Source organism: Balaenoptera ricei, chromosome 6 (genome assembly GCF_028023285.1).
Source record: "Balaenoptera ricei isolate mBalRic1 chromosome 6, mBalRic1.hap2, whole genome shotgun sequence".
Lineage (NCBI taxonomy): Eukaryota > Metazoa > Chordata > Mammalia > Artiodactyla > Balaenopteridae > Balaenoptera > Balaenoptera ricei.
Window position 1 is genome coordinate 10,344,238 of NC_082644.1, and position 18,432 is coordinate 10,362,669.

The following is an 18,432-nucleotide window of genomic DNA, read 5'->3' on the forward strand; positions in this document are numbered from 1 at the left end:
CCTCATTGATTCCTTGACGTTCACCTTTACTGAGAAAGAGTTGGGGAGCCCCATTCCTGCAGACCTGCTAAATGCGTAGAATATTCTTGGTCACATCAACAGGTTGAGTAGAGAGAAATCACCAGAAAGTGTGATGCTGTCCTCAGGGTATTTTTAAAATAACATTTTCAGATAGTAAAACTAACATAAATTTCAAGTGTGCGTGCAGTTTGATGAATTTTTATCTAGTTATGCGTCTGAGTGTGTTCTCTTTCGTGTCTGGCTTCTATAACTCAACATTTTGTTGACCTGAAAGTTTTCAAGGATGAAATTGTTGACTTGTTGGTTAAACTGTGTCACCCAGCTGTACATAGCAACCTGGTGGAAGACTGGCAAAGTGCCTGTGGGATTACCATCTCCTTGAAGTGTTCTTGAGGGAACCCTGAGATATTCAGCGTGGCAAAACCTATTTCTGGGCTAGGCAAGCTGCCGCCATTCAATGGGAGATGTCAGCTGAGACAACATGGTTTCTTTTATAAAGAAATCCATCTGACTAAACTATCAGTTCTTCAAAGGGACTAAATAAAAGAAAACTTGTTTCTTTAATTCACTTGAAGTTTTAGAATGCTTTTCTCAAAATAAAAATAGCTCTATTATAGAACCAATATATACTCATAAATTTTTTTCTGAATATAATTGAAAGATATAAAGAAGAAAACAAAAATCACCTGTAATCTCACCACCTAGAGTAATCACTGTGTAACATTTTGGTATGTAATCTCCTATGATGGATATGTGCACTGATATCCTTTAGTCGCTCTAACGCTGTAAATCTGTTAGGATCAGATTCAGCTCTGAGTGATACGAAGCCTGAAGTAACCATGGCTTAACAATTAGATGTTTGTTTCTCTCTTACAAAGGAAGTCCGGGGGTAAAGAGTCCAGGTCTGTGACCATTAGAGACCCTGGGTCTCCTGCTAGCTTGCTGCCCCACCATCTTCAATATGTGCCTTACTGTTTGTGATCCAATGTGAGTTGACCAGCTCAGGCCATCACATCCTTTTTCTAGTCAGCAGGAAGGAGGAAGGGACAGGGAAAGGCATGCCCCTTCCCTTTGATTATTTCTCAGAGTTGCACACAGACTTCAATATATTCTTTTTGGCCAGAATTTAGTTACATGACTACATTTAGTTGCAAGAGAGACTGGGAAATCTCTATTCCAGGTGGCCATAATTCCAGCTGAGATTTGGGGTTCTCCTGTGAAAGGGCAAAGGGGAATACAGATAATGAGACAACTTCTGTTACAAGCCTTTCCATTCTGAATGTTCGTGCCTTTCCATTTTGAATGTTCATGACCTCATTTTGAATCTTTTTATAGTATTACGTTGTATGGATTTATTCTGCTATTGAACATTTTGGTTTCCATTCCCTACTATCCCACACAATACTGAAGAGAACATATTTTTATTTACATTTTTTTGCACCCATCTGGGTGTTTGCTTAGTGTCAATTCCTTAAGTAAAATTGCTATATATGCACGTTTTAAATTTTGATTCAGTATTGCTCTAAAGACGCTCTTTCCTTTTCACTCAACAGAGGTAAATGAGAGTTTCCATTTCCCCACATCCTCATGATCAGTTTCTTTATCCTATGCTAGTGTGCGGAGAGAGCATTTTCTCTCAGCGTAGAGAGACAGCCAACAATGTTTCTTCCCAAGCCAACCCCTATTTTCCCTCCCTCACCCTTAATATTTACTGTCAACACTACCACCCTTTGTGAGCTTCTGTTGGGGGCAGGGAGGTGGGTGGGGGGGCGGGTTGCTTTTTATGACGACTCTCTCCTTCTTTACTCATTTTCATGGAAAGCCAAGTCAGAGGACAGGGTAAGCAAGAGGGAGCAGCCATAAGTGTCAGTTACCCAGCTGTGGGTGATGTTTAGCCACGCTTCAACCAGAAAGTGGCTTCTCTGTGTTCACCATGCATGCTAGAGATTTGCTGCTCAAGTGGAAAATTATCCCTCTATTTTATCCAGCTGTGTAGTCAGTGTGACAGTGAGTGCGATTGGCACCTTTAACAGCTCTCCTGCAAGATAGAATCGAGACAAAGTGGAAGAAAGTGAAAGATTACCAAATAAAATTGAAATGTATTTATAGAAATCTCTGAGTGTTGGAGGGCCTGGCCCAAAATTCGTAGCAGGGGTAATAGTTCCAAATTAGGCAGATTTGGCTCAGTGGAAGCCGGTTTAACTCAGGATGCTGTGGTATCAGGCAGGGATTCTCCACAGAGTGTGCTTTCCCCTTCCCTGCCACACACTAAGAATCTTCTTATACACCCTGTTAGGGCATGGCATGTCTCCTAGCAAACTATAGTTATCGATGGCGGTAAATGTGTATACTCAGGTGTGTAGGTGCAGAGAAAAGTTCACAAGCCTTGGAAGAGCTTGGTTCCTCATTTTTAAAAGAGGTATTTGGACTAGATTAACTTAGAATTCCTTCAGTCTTATAAATCATGTAATTTCTTATTTGCATAGAGCTAGTTGTAAAAGAACTCAGTGGCATAGACACATCTTGACTGATTATATAAAAGACCAAAGAGTTTTGGTTGACCCAGTGAAATGATAGAATAATGAGAGACAATATTTTTGTGTTAAAAGAGAGCTTAGAAATAATCTAGTCGGACTTCCCTGGCGATCCAGTGGTTAAGAATCCGCGCTTCCACTGCAGGGGTAACAGGTTCTGTCCCTGGTCGGGGAACTAAGATCCCGCATGCCCCATGGTGCGGTGAAAGAAAGAAAGGAAGGAAGGAAGGAAGGAAAGGGTGGGAGGAAGGAAAGAGAGAGAGAGAGAGAAAGGGAAAGAAAGAGAAAGGAAGGAAGGAAGGGAAAGGAAAGGAAGGAAGGAGAGAGAGAGAGGGAGGGAGGGGGAGAGAGAGAGAAAGAAAGAGAGAAAGAGAAAGAATCTAGTCAGGTCTCTTCAGATGAAGAAATTTGAGGCCCAGAGAACTTAGGGATTCGTTTTGATTAACACTAACTTAGAGGCAGAGTTAGAACTAATGATTTATGACTAGGTTAAAGGAGATGTTGGATGCTATGGTGTACAGCTCAGCAGTAAGATCTGACTCTGGTTTATTTAAGCTAAAAATAAATTTTCACTTTGGAAAACAGTTCAGTAGTTTCTTAAAAGGTGAAACATACATAGCCTAGCAATTCCACTCTTAAATATTTACCCAAGGGAAATGAAATTGTATGCCTCTACAAAAATCTGTATGTGAATATTTATGGCAGCTTTATTCATAATTGTCAAAAACTGAAAACAACAACCCAAATATCCATCAGTTTGTGGATGTTATCAATAAGCATCTGTGGTACATCCATACAATGGAATACTTCTTAGCAATAAAAAAAAGAGTGGGCTATTGATATATGCAACAACAAGGATGACTCTCAAAAGAATTATACTGGTAGTGTTCGAGATTTCCAGTTGCTCTGTATCCTTGCCAGCACTTGTCAGTCTTTAGTTTTGACCCTTCTTGTAAAAGTGTAGTGGTACCTCACTGTGGTTTTAATTGGTATTTCTCTAAGCACTCATGTTTAGCATCTCTTCATTTGCCATCCATATGTCTTCTTCAGCGAATGCCTCCTCACATATTTTACCCATTTTTACTGCATTGTTTGTGCTGTTGTTGAGTTGTAAGAATTCTTTTTTTATAAAACGGATAAAAATGATATTAATGTGAATTTATTTTCTAAGTTAAAAATCATTACATTTATGTATCATAAAATCAATCAATGAGGAAAAATGAGGCTCTTCTGATAAACACAAAAATCTGAAATCAAGGGTCAGGGAACTACCTTCTTGTATTAACATTGAATTTATTTGTGGGTTTTTTTAAATAAATTTATTTATTTATTTTTGGCTGTGTTGGGTCTTTGTTGCTGCACGCAGGCTTTCTCTAGTTGTGGCAAGCAGGGGCTACTCTTTGTTGCGGTGCGGTTGCTTCTCATTGCAGTGGCTTCTTGTTGCGGAGCACAGGCTCTAGGCGCTCAAGCTTCAGTAGTTGTGGCACGCGGGCTCAGTAGTTGTGGCTCACGGGCTCTAGAACACAGGCCCAGTAGTTGTGGCGCACGGGCTTAGTTGCTCCGCGGTATGTGGGATCTTCCCGGACCAGGGCTCAAACCCGTGTCCCCTGCATTGGTGGGCAGATTCTTAACCACTGTGCCACCAGGGAAGCCCAATTTATTTGTTTTTTACTTTGGCTGGAGTTGTAAGAATTCTTTTTAATTTTCTGTTTTCAAGTTCTTTATCAGATACGTGTTTTGTAAATATTTTCTCCCAATCTCTGAGTTACCTTTCGTTTTAAGGGTGTCTTTTGAAGAAGTTTTAAATTTTGATTAAGTTCAATTTATAGGTTTTCTTTTCATATTCTTGTTCTTTATCTAATCTAAGAAATCTTTGCCTAACTTTCCCTCTCTTTTTCTAGAATTGCCCTATCCTATACAGTATCCATCAGTTGCATGTGACTATTAAACAATAGAATTTAAAATTCTATTTTATTTTAATTAATTAAACTTTAAATTAAAAGCTGATAACTTGATTCAGTTATTGAGGAAATTTTAAGTATGTTCAGAAGATCTAACTAAAACTAAATTAAAAAAAGAAAACTTAAAATGACTTTATCATGGGACTTCCCTGGTGGTCCAGTGGTTAAGATTCCATGCGGGCCCAGGTTCAATCCCTGGCCAGGGATCCCACATGCCACAACTAAGAGCCTGCATGCCGCAACTGAAAGATTCCCATATGCCACAACTAAAGATCCCGCACACCGCAATGAAGATCCCACATGCCGCAACTAAGACCCGGTGCAACCAAATAACTAAATGAATTAGTTAATTAATTAATTTTTTTTTAAGAAAAGTTAGGGACTTCCCAGGCAGCGCAGTGGTTAAGAATCTGCCTGCCAATGCAGGGGACACGGGTTCGAGCCCTGATCCGGGAAGATCCCACATGCCACGGAGCAACCAAGCCCGTGTGCCACAACTACTGAAGCCTGTGCTCTAGAGCCTGTGCTCCTCAACAAGAGAAGCCATGGCAATGAGAAGCCCGAGCACCGCAAGGAAGAGTAGCCCCTGCTCAACTAGAGAAAGCCCGTGCACAGCATTGAAGACCCAACGCAGCCAAAAATAAATTAATTAATTTAAAAAGTCAATTCACTTCCCCCACCTTAACAAGTCAAATTGTTGTTGTTGTTTTTTAAATGACTATCATTAGGAAATGCCACATTTTTAAAATGTTAAAATATACTAGCATACAACTTCTCAGGGGTATGGAAATGACTGTGTCGGCAGTCTTAATTAACTAATTGAATGCTCTCCCTTCTTGGTCTGTTCCAAGCTGTCTGTCTTATAAGTAACCTAGCAGGGGTTAGGTAGTGGTTCAACAGGGAAACAATATTGAGGGAGAAGTTAGAAAAGATGATTAGGAAAACACTATAGTCACTTTTATTGCTAAGATTCTTGGATTTTTTTTTTCTATCCAACTATCCTATCCATATCAAATCTGTTGCTCTTAGTATAATACACTGTTATAGTTTTTCTTCTTTCTAACATATTAGTGGAATGATTTAAGAGAAAGTATTCGGAACTTGTACTCGTTGGAGTGCAAAATCAGTTTGTTATTAACTGGGTGACCTTGGGCCTTGACAATTGAATTGGTATCAGTAGTATTTACTTCACTCAGTTTTGGGGTAAGAGCTAATTAAATATTGGATAGAAAATATTTGTCGATAATTCTTATTGTTAGTGAAGGTAATTCATACAATGATAGTTTCAATTCCTACTCCTTTCTAAGCAAGGGTCTACTTTTATTTTTAGAATTCCCTTTCAAGTGTCAGCTTTGATGTGTATTTTTATGAATATGTATGTTTTATAAATATAACTATCATATTAATATAACATTTCTGGTAATTAGATAATTATCAATATTATTTGAAAATCTTTCATAAAATTAAAAAGCTTTGCTGAATCTTATTAGAGAAGTGTTTTGCCAAACTGCATATGACTAGAAAGCATCAAGGAGTTTATTAAAGTTACTAACGTAATCTCAAATTTAGACAAAATCTGGGAGTTATTTTTGTTTCCTTCCTCTAAGGCAATATCTTGTTGAATCATGAGGTAGCAGTCTCACTTTATTTCATTTCCATTGCCATGTCAGTAGTTGTAAGTGTTGTTCACTTTGCATCAGGACAAATATAGTATCAAAATGAAAATCATGAACCATTATCACTAGTAGTTCCTTGAAAATTAACAAGTATACCTAGCAAATGCTATACTAATACTAAAATATCCATTAAGATCTCTTAGATTTTATTTTTGTACCATGAGACTTTTGTCATAAGGAAAAGAGCACTACAAATTTTGACAATAGTAGGAAAGGTATAGTTGCATAATTCTAATGTCTGCGGAGGTGTCTGATAACCATACAGAAAAGACACTCTTGGCCTCATTACTAACATTAAATAGATGTTAATAGTTTGCCCTTTTTTTTTTTTTTTAGATCAGATCTCCTTCCTCCCCTCCCCGCTTTTGACATAAGTTGTATTTAAAGCTAAGATCCCCAACCTTTACTTTTCCTCCCTCTCCAGAGGTTACTACTTTCTTCAAGTTGACGTGTATCATACCCATATGTGCTTTTATTAGTTTAGTATATGTTAAGGTGTGTGTATATTCAGTATTATTAGGTATTGCCAAATTATCCTCCAGAATGATTGTACCAATTTATACTCCATTTTGACTACATATTTCCAATACATTGTATTATTAGTCTAATTTTAGCCTATCTAAATTGTCTTATTTAGCCTATCAATTATTGTCTTATTTTGCATGTCCTTGATTGTAATGATACTGAGTTCTTTATATCTTTATTTTTTGACCACTCTTGTTTTCCCATTCTGTTGGGGTTTTTTGGTTTTTGGTTTTTGTCTTTTTGGCCGCACCGCGCAGCATGCCAAACTTCCCCGACCAGGGATCCAACCCATGCCCCCTGCAGTGGAAGCGCGGAGTCTTAACCACTGGACCACCAGGGAAGCCCATTTCTGTTGAGTTTTTAAATCTTTTTATTGTTGATTTGTACGAGCTTTTTATACTGAATAGGTTCCCAATGCTTTTTTTAATAACACATAATGGAAATATCGTCTCTCAATCTCTGGCTTGTGTTTTCACTCTGTTAATGGTGTCTTTTGAAGATTTTCAAAGTACCATAGTCAAATATGTGAATCTTTGTCTTATAGTTTGTGCTTCTTGTCTCTTAAGAAATTCTCCACTATCCCAGGGTGATAAGGTATTTTCCTCTTTTTGTTTTATTTTTCACTACAAGTTGTAAAGTTTTTGTCATCATATCTTAAGTATTTAAGTCATCTGGAATTAATTTTTTTGTGTGGTGTGAAATAATTTTTTCCAAATGGGTTACAAATTTTCCCAGCACCATATGTTGACAATGGTACTTTTATCATATGTCCTAGACAAGTATGTGCCTCTTTTCTGGACTGTTTATTCCTTTTCCGTTGGTCCATTAGCTATCTTAGTGCAGCATCCTACTGTTAATTACATTATAGTAAGTTGTAATACCAGAAAATTTAAATCCTCTCTAATCATTGTTCTTTAATATTTTTTAGCTAATCATAGCCCTTGACTCTTTCATATAATTCTTAATTTCCATAAAAAATAGATTAGTGAGAACTGATTTTTTTTTTCTTTTTAGTAGAGAGATTTATTTTAAGGAATTGGCTCACTTCACGTATAATGTAAGAACCTTACAACAGTGTACTTCCAAGTCCTCCTTCCCATTCTTTGTGCTGTGGTGCTCACACATTTTATTTTTATACATGTTATAAATTCCACAATATGTTGTTACCATTTTTCCTTTAGACAGTTAATTATGTTTTTAAACAATTTTTAAAAGAAAAGTAGCTTTTTATATTTACATTTATTTTCACCATTTTCAGAGTTCTTCACTTTTTTTATAGATTCTGTCTATTATAATATTCCTTCTTTCTAAAGAACTTCCTTAACATTTTTGTAACACAGTCTGTTGGCAATGAATTCTCTCACCTTTTATTTGTCTCAGAGTCTTTTTTTTTTCTCCAGCTAAGTTTCCCTTTGTTTTTTACCTTTTTTTCTTCCAGTTGTAATGAGATATAATTGACATACAGCACTGTATCAGTTTAGGGTGTACAGCATAATGATTTAACGTACATGTATCACAAGATGATGACCACAGTAAATTTAGTGAACACTGATCATTTCATACAGGTATAAAATTAAAGAAATAGAAAAAAAAATTTTTCCTTGTGATGAGAACTCTTAGGATTTACTCTCTTACCAGCTTTCATATATAACATAGAGCAGTGTTAATTATATTTATCATGTAATACATTATATTCCTAGTACTTACTTATCTTATAACTGGAAGTTTGTACCTTTCGACCACCTTCATCCAATTCCTCCTCCCCACACCCCCACCTCTGGTAACCACAGATTTGATCTCTTTTTCTATGAGTTTGTTTGTTTGTTTGTTGTGAAGTATAATTGACCTATAACTATTAGTTCCCATTACACAACATAGTGATTCAGTATTTCTGTATATTTCAAAATGATCACCATGATAAGTCTAGTACCATCTGTCACCATACAAAGATATTACATAATTATTGATTATATTCTCCACACTGTATATTTCAAACCCATGACTCATTAATTTTGCATCTGGAAGTTTGAACCTCTTAATCTCTCTCACCTATTTATTTCTATTTTTAACAACAGTTTATTTTCCTTTCCAATTAACGTTATTTTTAAGGAGAGTTTTATAGGTTTTTTAAAGTTTTTATATGATTTTATACTTCTTTTTTATTTTATGTTACATTTAATTTTTTGCCATATGAATGATATTCTCATTTTAATTCTTACTAGTTTTACTGATCGTTCATGGTTGGCATGTAGGAACTCAATTTTTGTACATTGATTTTTTTCTATCTAGCAATCTTGATGAACTCTCCTATTAGTTGTAATAGGTTTCCTTCAGAATGTCTACTAATAATATCATCTGTGGACAGTGACATTTTATTTCTCCACTTCTAATCATTTCATCCTTTATTTTTCTTGTCTTATTGCATTATATATCATTTCCAGTATAGTATTAAATTTAAGCAGTCATAGTGGGTATCCTTTTGTTCTTGACGTTCAGGGAACTGTTTCTTATGCTTCATCATCAACTATGATGTAGGATTTGGTTAGAACCCTTTATCAGATTAAAGAAATATTTTTCTATTTATAGTTTGGTAAGAGTTTTTGCCTTTGAATTGATGTTGAGTTTTTTAAATACATTTTCGGAATCTTTTAAGATTTGTTTTTCCCTATATTCATTTATGTGTGAATTATGCTGATAGGTTTTCTTTTTTTTTTTTTTTTTTTTAAATTTATTTTATTTATTTATTTTGGCCGCATTGGGTCTTCGTTGCTGCACACAGGCTTTCTCTAGTTGCGGTGAGCAGGGGCTACTCTTTGTTGTGGTGCACGGGCTTCTCACTGCAGTGGCTTCTCTTGTTGCTGAGCACGGGCTCTAGGCGCGCGGGCTTCAGTAGTTGTGGCACGCAGGCTCAGTAGTTGTGGCTCGCGGGCTCTAGAGTGCAGGCTCGGTAGTTGTGGCGCACGGGCTTAGTTGCTCCGCGGCATGTGGGATCTTCCCGGACCAGGGCTCGAACCTGTGTCCCCTGCATTAGCAGGCAGATTCCTAACCACTGTACCACCAGGGAAGCCCTGATAGGTTTTCTAATGTTGTGCCAGGAAGCAAAAGCATTACATAAAAATCAATTTGCTAGACGTATCTTTTTAATGTTGTATTTGAATCAGAAAGAACCAAAGTCTATTCCACTGCCAGAGAGAAAAAAAAACTGAACCTCTTTTCTCTGCTCATAGGTCTCCACAGTGAATATATGTGTTGGTTAAATAGAAAAAGGAGAAAAACAGGAAAAAATGGTGATGTCATTTACAACTTGCTTCATTAACACTCTTGCCTGTAAAAAAGTTCCTTTATGGTGTATACAATTCTCCTGAACAAGATTAAAGAGCTTTTGGCATTAACTCAACCTAAAGGTTATAGGTTACATTACAGATATTTAAAGGTAGTTTCAGCAGTAAAACTGCTTTAGAGTGAGAGAATCTTATCACCTTTTTTTTGTTTGTTTATTTTTTTGAACGGAAGGGAAAACCCAACAAAAGAAAATTACTGCTTATGATGGATTGCAGACATATATTTAATAATTTAATCTTTGCTTTACCTTATATTAGCCAGCTAACTAATTTTCTTTGTTCACTAGCTTATAAATTTAGTCTATATTCTTATCAACTCAAAATATGGCCTTTTAGAGCACATCATCTCCGCAAATTTTTCTTAGTCTCGGACAATTCCTTTCTCTCTGTGTAGCATAGCATGCTCTGGTGGTGAAGTGTACTCTCTCTGGATCTCATTCGCCTGGGTTCAAGTCCTGGCACAGCCTTTACAACTTTGGGACCTCATAATTTCTGTGCTTCATTTTTTTCCTCTGTAAAATGGAAATATAGTTCCTACCTCATAGCATTCGTGGGAGGATTAAAGGAATTAAATGTAAAGTTCTTAAAGAGTGCCTGTCATTTAATAAATACCATATCGTAATAACTATGTATATTATAATTATTTTAAATAAGACTAGGAAAGAGAAGAACATATACAATGTTTTAGTCCATGGTTCTTTCTGCAAAAGACAGACTTAAATATTTCTCAAAGGCAATTCACTAAAATTGAATTTGCCATATGATGAAATTGCCAAATTTACCAAATGTACTAACTTGCTAAATTCTTTATTTTTTATTTTTTTTATGCGATATAGTTGATTTGCCAAATTCTTGTGTTGTTGTTTTGTTTTGTGTTTTGTGGTTTGTTTTTTTTTCCTGAAGTTTGCAGTAATTCATACTGCTTTTGAAGATTTCTGTGAGGCTAGATTGGCTGGTTGTCATTTTGTGTTCATAGCAGCTTTTTAAGTGTTAGATTTGCTGAAATCTGAGGTCATAATGTGAGTCTTCTTAGTAATAGTTGTAATATTCAGAAACACATTTCAAAATCAGAAACCCCCAAGAGCTACGTATGAAAGGAGTACTAGAAAAATACCATTTGCTTGCTTAAGAGGTCAATAAGGAATATTGTCTGTGCAAGGAGCTTGTGCCAGTGCTTTGAGAGTATGAAAGTCTGATTTGTATGCTCCCCTATAAGTACGAATATTCAAGCTGAGAAATCAACTTAAAGATTGATCTCAAGATATTTCTTGGGGACCTGCCTCAACCTGTTCTATATAGAATTCCCACAGATGTAGCCCCACCAAAGATGGGCTCACCATCCAGAATTTTAAAACAACAGTAATGAAATCCACCTTGAGTTAGAATCAGCAAACATAACAAGACTCCCAAGAACTTCAGACAATTGTACAATCTGACGGAGATTCTAAAATTAAAATGTTAAAATGATCAAAGACATATATGAAGATATCAAACCTGTGAAAAGAACAAGATGCTGTTTTTTAAAGAGAACTTCTAGAAATGAAAAGCAGTCATTGAAAAGTTGAGTTAAATAGCAGACTTGACACCAATAAGAAAGAATTAGCAAATTAAGATAGAGCTGAGGAAAGTATCCAGAATGCACTGTACAGGGCTAAAAAAGCAAAATATGAAAGGATAATTTAGTTACAGAGACAGAGAGTGAAATGAAACATTACAATGAATATTTAATAGGCATTCCACTAGTAGAAACTAGGAAGAATGGAGGAGAGATGGTATTCAAAATGATAATGACTGACAGTGTTTTTCACAGTTGTCAAAGATGAGTCCTTATATGTTAGAAGTATAATCCCCCCCCCAAAAAAAAGAAAATCATACCAATGTACATCTTAATGAAAGGTCAAAACATCAATGGCAAAGAGATTTTAATAGCAACCTATAAGGGATTACCAGTTAGACTGGCAGCAAGTTTCTCATCAGCAATGATAGATGCCAGAAGACAGCTGGATTAGTATTTTTACCGTTCTAAGGTAATTTGCTACCCTATAATTCCACTACCATCACTGTTGAGGAGTAAATTCAAAATTAAGAAATTTCCAGACTAATAATGACTAAGAGTTTACCTTTTGAACACCATTTAAAGGAAGTAGACTAAAGGATGTATTTCAGGAAAAAGGGAATTGAACCCAAGAAATGGGATACAGGAAGGATTGGTGAACAAAGAAATTGGTTAAAATGATGGTAAATAATCATTAACTGTGAAAAATAGTGTAAAATAATTCATTGACTCTACAGTACTATTGTTAGGACATATCTTTCTTTTATTTACATAGCACTGAGGGAAAAAGCAACACTGAGAATTGAACCATGACAAGTTGCTTTAATGATGGTGTTGATCAGTACATGAATCTGTTACACAAACTTCTCTTTCCTTTTAAATTTCTTTTATCCAGTCCAAGGAATTTGGCAGTGCCTTCATGTGCATTGCTTCAAATGTGATAGGGAATCCTTTTGTACATATCTTGGTTACGGACCACAGCAAAGTTTCATCTATTTGTAAATAGCTTCCATAGTAGAAAAAAATCAATAACAACTAAAATTCGAGAACTCCAGAAATAACAGGATAACAGTATTATTGAGAAATACAGAGGTAACTAGAAGAAATAGCTGTTAAGAGTCAAAAGTAGTTGCCTCTCAAATTGGTGATTCATTTTTAACTGTGTGTGTATATGTGTAAAATTGCATTTAAAAAAACAGAAGACTGTTGACTGAAGGAAAAATTGGTATAGCTATATTATTTAGAAATAAATCTAGAAATAGATTTTAAGACAAAGAGCGTTACATAATGGTAAACCATGCACTAGTATTAATCCTGACCATTATATACCTAGCAATATAGCCTCAAGGTGTATAAAGCAAAATATGACAGAATTACAAAAAGAAATTGCCAGTTTCTTCTCTCCTAAGACTCAAAGTAGGTAAGGATATAGGAGATAAGATAATAAACTTAATCTGCTCTGTATAAAACAATTAGATTATATATTTCCAATTTTCATGCACACTGAATCATTTGTAAAAATCAGCTATTCACAGTGTACAGACTTACAAAGCAAGTTTCAATAAATATCAAAAAAGTATTATAAAATCTGTTCCCTGCCCACAAGAAAATTAGAAATCAGTAACCAAAAGATAACCATTTCCACCTTTATATTTGGAAGTTAAACCAAACACACACACACACACAACACACAGTTCTTTTGTAGCTCAAAGTAGAAATCACAATAGAAATGTCATTGTATTTAGAAATGGGTAAATTGAAAACACAATGTAAACTTGTAACATGTATCCAGAGCATCACTTACAGGGCTGTCTGTAGCCTGAATGCATATTTTAATCAGCTACACATCCAACTGCAGAAATTTAAAAAATATAACAGATAAAACCTGAAATAGAACAATAAAACTCAGAGCAGAAATTAAATAGAAATTGAAAAGCAAACATATATTTATGTTAATGATAATTGACTTGTTGGTTATGAGCTAAAGGAATACAACATTTTAAACTGTAAAGGAAGAAAAAATAAAATTAATAAAAGAGAAAGCAGTGCATTGCTCCTGGCTCAGAGAAATGTTATTGTATAGTAAAATTGGCAGCATTCCCTAAATATATAGATTAAATGTAGCTTCCATTTACATCCTTAGAAAAACTTTTTTTTAGAATTGAAGTCTAGTCATTCTAGCTTATTTTCAAATATTACAAAGTAAAAACTTTACAGCATTGAGATGAAAACGGAAAACAAAAACAAAAAAACAGTGGATAGAATAGAGATTTCAGAAATATATTCAGACTACTAAAGGACTCAGAGGTGTTAAAAACCAAGGATAAGTTAAAGGTGAAAGGAGTTGCCTTTAATGAATTCTGCAAGGACATTTAGGAAAATGGACTCATGTTTTTGTCCCAGTTGTGCATAAGAGATCAATTTAGGACTATTTATGAAAACAGTATTTTCAGAGATCAGATTGGTTTGTCAGCATAATAGCTATTCCTCAGAAGTGTGTCAGCATCAAAAGGAAAGCAACAAAGAGAAAGGCAGAATATGGATAGTTAAATCTGAATAATGGGAGTTTACTGTACTAATTTTGCTTACTTGTATGTTTGAAATTTTCCGTAATAAAACTTTTTTAAATGAAAGTAAGAGAATGAGAAATATATGTACTAAGTATAACTGATAAAAATTTTTACCCAAAAAATATAAACAGTGCTTATATATGTTAAGCATATATAAGTTCTGAAACCAGATTTATTCAGTGGTAAAAAGAAATCAACAGGCACATGAGGAAATATAGATAATAAATTATTACACAGAAAAATCTGCAGCTTTGTTATTGAGTAGAAATAAAATTAACATGAAAGCACTGCTGTGTGCTTATTAAGCTAGAAAAAATAAAAATTGTAAAACCTTATGTTGGCTACAATATTCGCTTCTGTACTCAGTAGTAACTGTATCTTCCTGCAGGGAAAACTAGCAATAGAAAAATATTTGTAAAATTATTCATTCACTTTACCTAGTTTTATGGGATACACAGATGTCTAAAACATTAGTGAATGCCACACAGAATAGAATTTCTTCTCTAAAATCCTGTAAATTTAGGTGCCCCCCCCCCAAAAAAAAATTTAGGTGACCTCTTCAGCCTCTTAATGATTTTATAACTATAGCAACAATGAGCACATACTGTCATGTTCTGTATCTATTCATTTAGTCCTCACAACTTTAGGAGGGTAGCTTCTATTACTGCATCCTTCAGATAAGGAAGCTCAATCTTGGCGAAGTTAAGTAACTTTCCCAAAATCACACAATAATGAGCACAACCAAGATGTGAACCTAGGCAGTCTTACTTCAAACTCCCTGCTTTAAATCATTTCTTCAAACTGCCTCTCAAAATTAATTCATTTATCAAGTAGTTGATTTCCTCTTTAGGGCCATTTAATTGCTCCTAGATAGCTGCTACTAACATGTACTAACATTATAGAGGCATTTTGGTGCAGATTCTAGATGGTTTTGACCATAATGCTGATGGGAATAAGCAGTGAAACAGATCTTCTCCTATATTCCTGATGACATTGTAAATAGGCACAGCCTTTTTTGGAAAGCATTTTGGCAGCATATTTCAAAATCCATAAAATGCTCATATTTTTTGACCTAGTTAATGCCACTTCTGGGAATCCTCTGAAGAAACAGTCCAATATGGAGAAAGCCTTGAGCACTAAAGTTATCACCACAGCCATGTTTGTAATAAAGCAACTGAAAGCAACCCTAAATGTTCAACAGTAAGAGAATAATTAAACAGGTGATGGTATATTTACTTAGGCAGCCAATAAAGATGGAGTGATATGCAACATAGACAAAACACAAAAACACAGCCATGAATCTTAAAAGCAGCATACAGAGCAATAGGTGCACTAAAATTATAGCTTTTACAAATATGAAAAAAGATAGGGACTGTAGAAATGCTGTGGGTAATATTTTTCTTTCTGGTATTTTTCAAATTTTCTGTCATATTTATTACTAATTGCAGAATTAAAATCACATGATTACTTAATGTTTTTGTGTATCAGTCCCTAACTCTCGCTAGATTATAATCTGCTTGGTGACTGTAGGCAGCATATTAGAAACGTGCAAAGAGCACCACTGGAGCCAGGGAAACTTCGGGAACCTTGCCAGGTGCCTCATTTACTGGTGACAGTTACTCTGTGTCTCAGCAGACTGAGTTGACCCACAAAGTGAGCAGTGCACTTTGGGAAGCACGAGTGGGATCTATGGAGTCAGGAGACCTTGCTGTGTGTCTTTGGCTCTCTCTTCTCAGACAAGCCCCTCAAACTGTGTAAAACTCAATTTCCTGATCCATAAAATTGGAGCTAGTGAGATCAAGGTCTGGCACTCTTTCAGTAGACGCTCTGAAAATGTTTCTCCCATTCAGTTATGGCCCTTATAAAGTGTTCCTCACCTTTCTTTATCCTTGGACGATAGGAGCAAATGTAAAGTCTGTTGGCTAACTTCCTTTGCCTGAAATCTTTTGAGCAGAAGCTTTTACATGTCCATCTTCTGTCTTCTGCTGCAACTTGTTATCCGTGATTTAAAGATGAAGATAAAAAAGATTTTGTCATTGAGTGTGACTGACTAAATTTTCAGTTTTGTTTTAATAATATTTTTGTTTTCTGATTATAAAAGTATGGTAAATGCTCATTGTCAAACGTTTGGAAAATGCAGGAAGCTGAAAGGAGAAAATTACACCATAATCTTTAAACCCAGAAATAACCATTATATACATTTCATTTATTTTCTTTTTAGGTTTTTCTGAGTATCTGATTTTTTTTTTTTATAAAGGAGAAATATAGGAAAGTCCTCTGTCATGTTTGGGGCAGGTTTAACGGGGTGCTTTGTGTTCATTTTGAGATAGTTTTTCTTTAACAAATACGTAATTCTTAGATAGGGGTAAAAACCAAGCTAGCAATAGGGAACCAGATGGAGAAGGGAGGGGTAGGAATAGCTCTGCCTTGATTAGTAGGAAAATTTTTCCCGTAGTTCTGATACCTATCAAAGAATGAACTTAGGTAAAGAATAATTACCCAAATCATGCTTCCTGGACTTTTTAGTACTTTTTTTGTTACTGTTTTCATTATAAGTAACCGTGTACCCTTTCAGGCCATGAGTTGTGAATTATGGATTGGGAAATATAATTATCTTTCACAAACTTGGAATAAAGAAGCTCGCAAGGGACTTCCCTGGCAGTCCAGTGGGTAGGGCTCCGCGCTTCCACTGAGGGGCTATGGGTTCAATCCCTGCTTGGGGAACTAAGATCCCACAAGCCATGCAGTGCGGCCAAAAAAGAAGGTTGCAAAATAATCACAATTTCTTGGCTCCTGACCTTTTAGAACCTGCAGTTTTAAAAACTCATCAGTTCCTGTAATGTCTTCTGGAGAAAACTAGGAAATTTATCCAGTGACAGAACCAACGAGCAGCGAAGCCTTAGCCTGCGCTGCGGTGGCCATGTGAGGGCAAGCACTGATGTCGCGCTACCCTGACTTGCGCTTAAATCCGGAAGAATGTGTCTGTCAGGAGATGGGAACCATTGACCCCTCCATCTTCTGGGCTTTGCTGTTCAAGGGAGGCTTCTATGGAGTGAAGAAGAGAGAGGTGGGAGAAAAGGTCTTTTCCCTCTTCTTTCATTCATTGTCTTCAGAACAGCAGTCGAATTATGAAAGGTGACACAGGGTCCATCCCATATAAATAACTTTCAGTGTGGCGTATCTGTCATCCGCACTCCATTGAGGAGGACCTGAGGGATGTTTGAGGTCAGCGTGCTGGTTTGCCTCATCACTCCCCTTTGAATACGCCTTTGTGGCTCACGCCCCTTTGACTTCTGAGGACTGCGGCCGCAGGCAAGAGGCTCTTGATTGGTTGGGAATGGGTGTCCCTCACTCCTGCCTAGTATCTGCACATCAGGGAAGTCACTTGTCCTTTGGAGTCATTTCTGCTGACAAGGCTGAGCCATCACCCCCTTACTGATGCTTGTTTGTTAACCCTTCCCAAGCATTTCCTCTTGCAGGAAAGTCACCCGACTTATTTACAGAGAAGCAAACGTAACCTGTAGCACAGTTTGAGGTTCCAGCTTAGAATTTAATTGACTTTACACAGTACTTAGGTCTGACAGGATAGTGGGAATTTCTAAGTGTCATGTGAGAGTGGAGCAGAAAACTACAGCCAGGAAAACTTCTGTTTAGAATAACCTTGGCCCCTCCAAAACTCTACTTGCCTGAGCTGTAAGTTGGTACCCCGCGAAGAACTGGGTATGATCTGAGATTTTTGAGGGTGCTGAATCCTAGGGGAAGTGGTATCCAGCACTGTAAAAGGGAGGAAGCCATATAGAAAGTTAGCTGAATTTACACAGTGCTCTCATGAGAGAAGATGATCAGCTTTATTTAATTCACTTTATTTTTTAGACTTTTTCTGTAACTAATTATTGACAAAAGTGATTTGTTTGTTTGTTTTTCAGTATTGCCTGTCAGGGCACCCAACCTTACCATGCAATGTGCTCAAATTCAAATCAACCACCGTTATGCTGGACTGTGGACTGGACATGAATTCCACCCTCAATTTCCTTCCTTTGCCACTTGTTCAAAGGTATGTGCTGATGCATCCGAGACAAAATGAGCTTTGGTTTGCTGAAAAACGGTACGCAGTAGCATCAAGATGACCAGTACCTTGTGTGTTGTCCTAAGTTTACTTTGTTCCCTTAAAAATGTTCTTCATCAAAATAATTTCCTTTGGCTGGGTTGATGGAAAGTGTTGTATTGATTTATTGATTGACTTCTTTAT

General features: G+C 36.2%; 1 protein-coding gene across 2 annotated transcripts in view; it reads left to right on the plus strand.

The window, feature by feature from the left end:
- Positions 1-18,432, plus strand: part of INTS9 (integrator complex subunit 9) — a 109,052-nt gene that overhangs the window by 12,498 nt on the left and 78,122 nt on the right. Inside the window, exons 1-2 of one of the 2 annotated variants that reach the window (XM_059926819.1) lie at positions 17,019-17,250; positions 18,110-18,237. In XM_059926819.1, the coding sequence (XP_059782802.1) occupies positions 17,122-17,250; positions 18,110-18,237 (257 nt within the window). In that variant the 5' untranslated portion in view covers positions 17,019-17,121. Of the gene's footprint in view, positions 1-17,018; positions 17,251-18,109; positions 18,238-18,432 lie in introns of those variants that run through there. The other variant, XM_059926820.1, reaches the window with a different exon arrangement.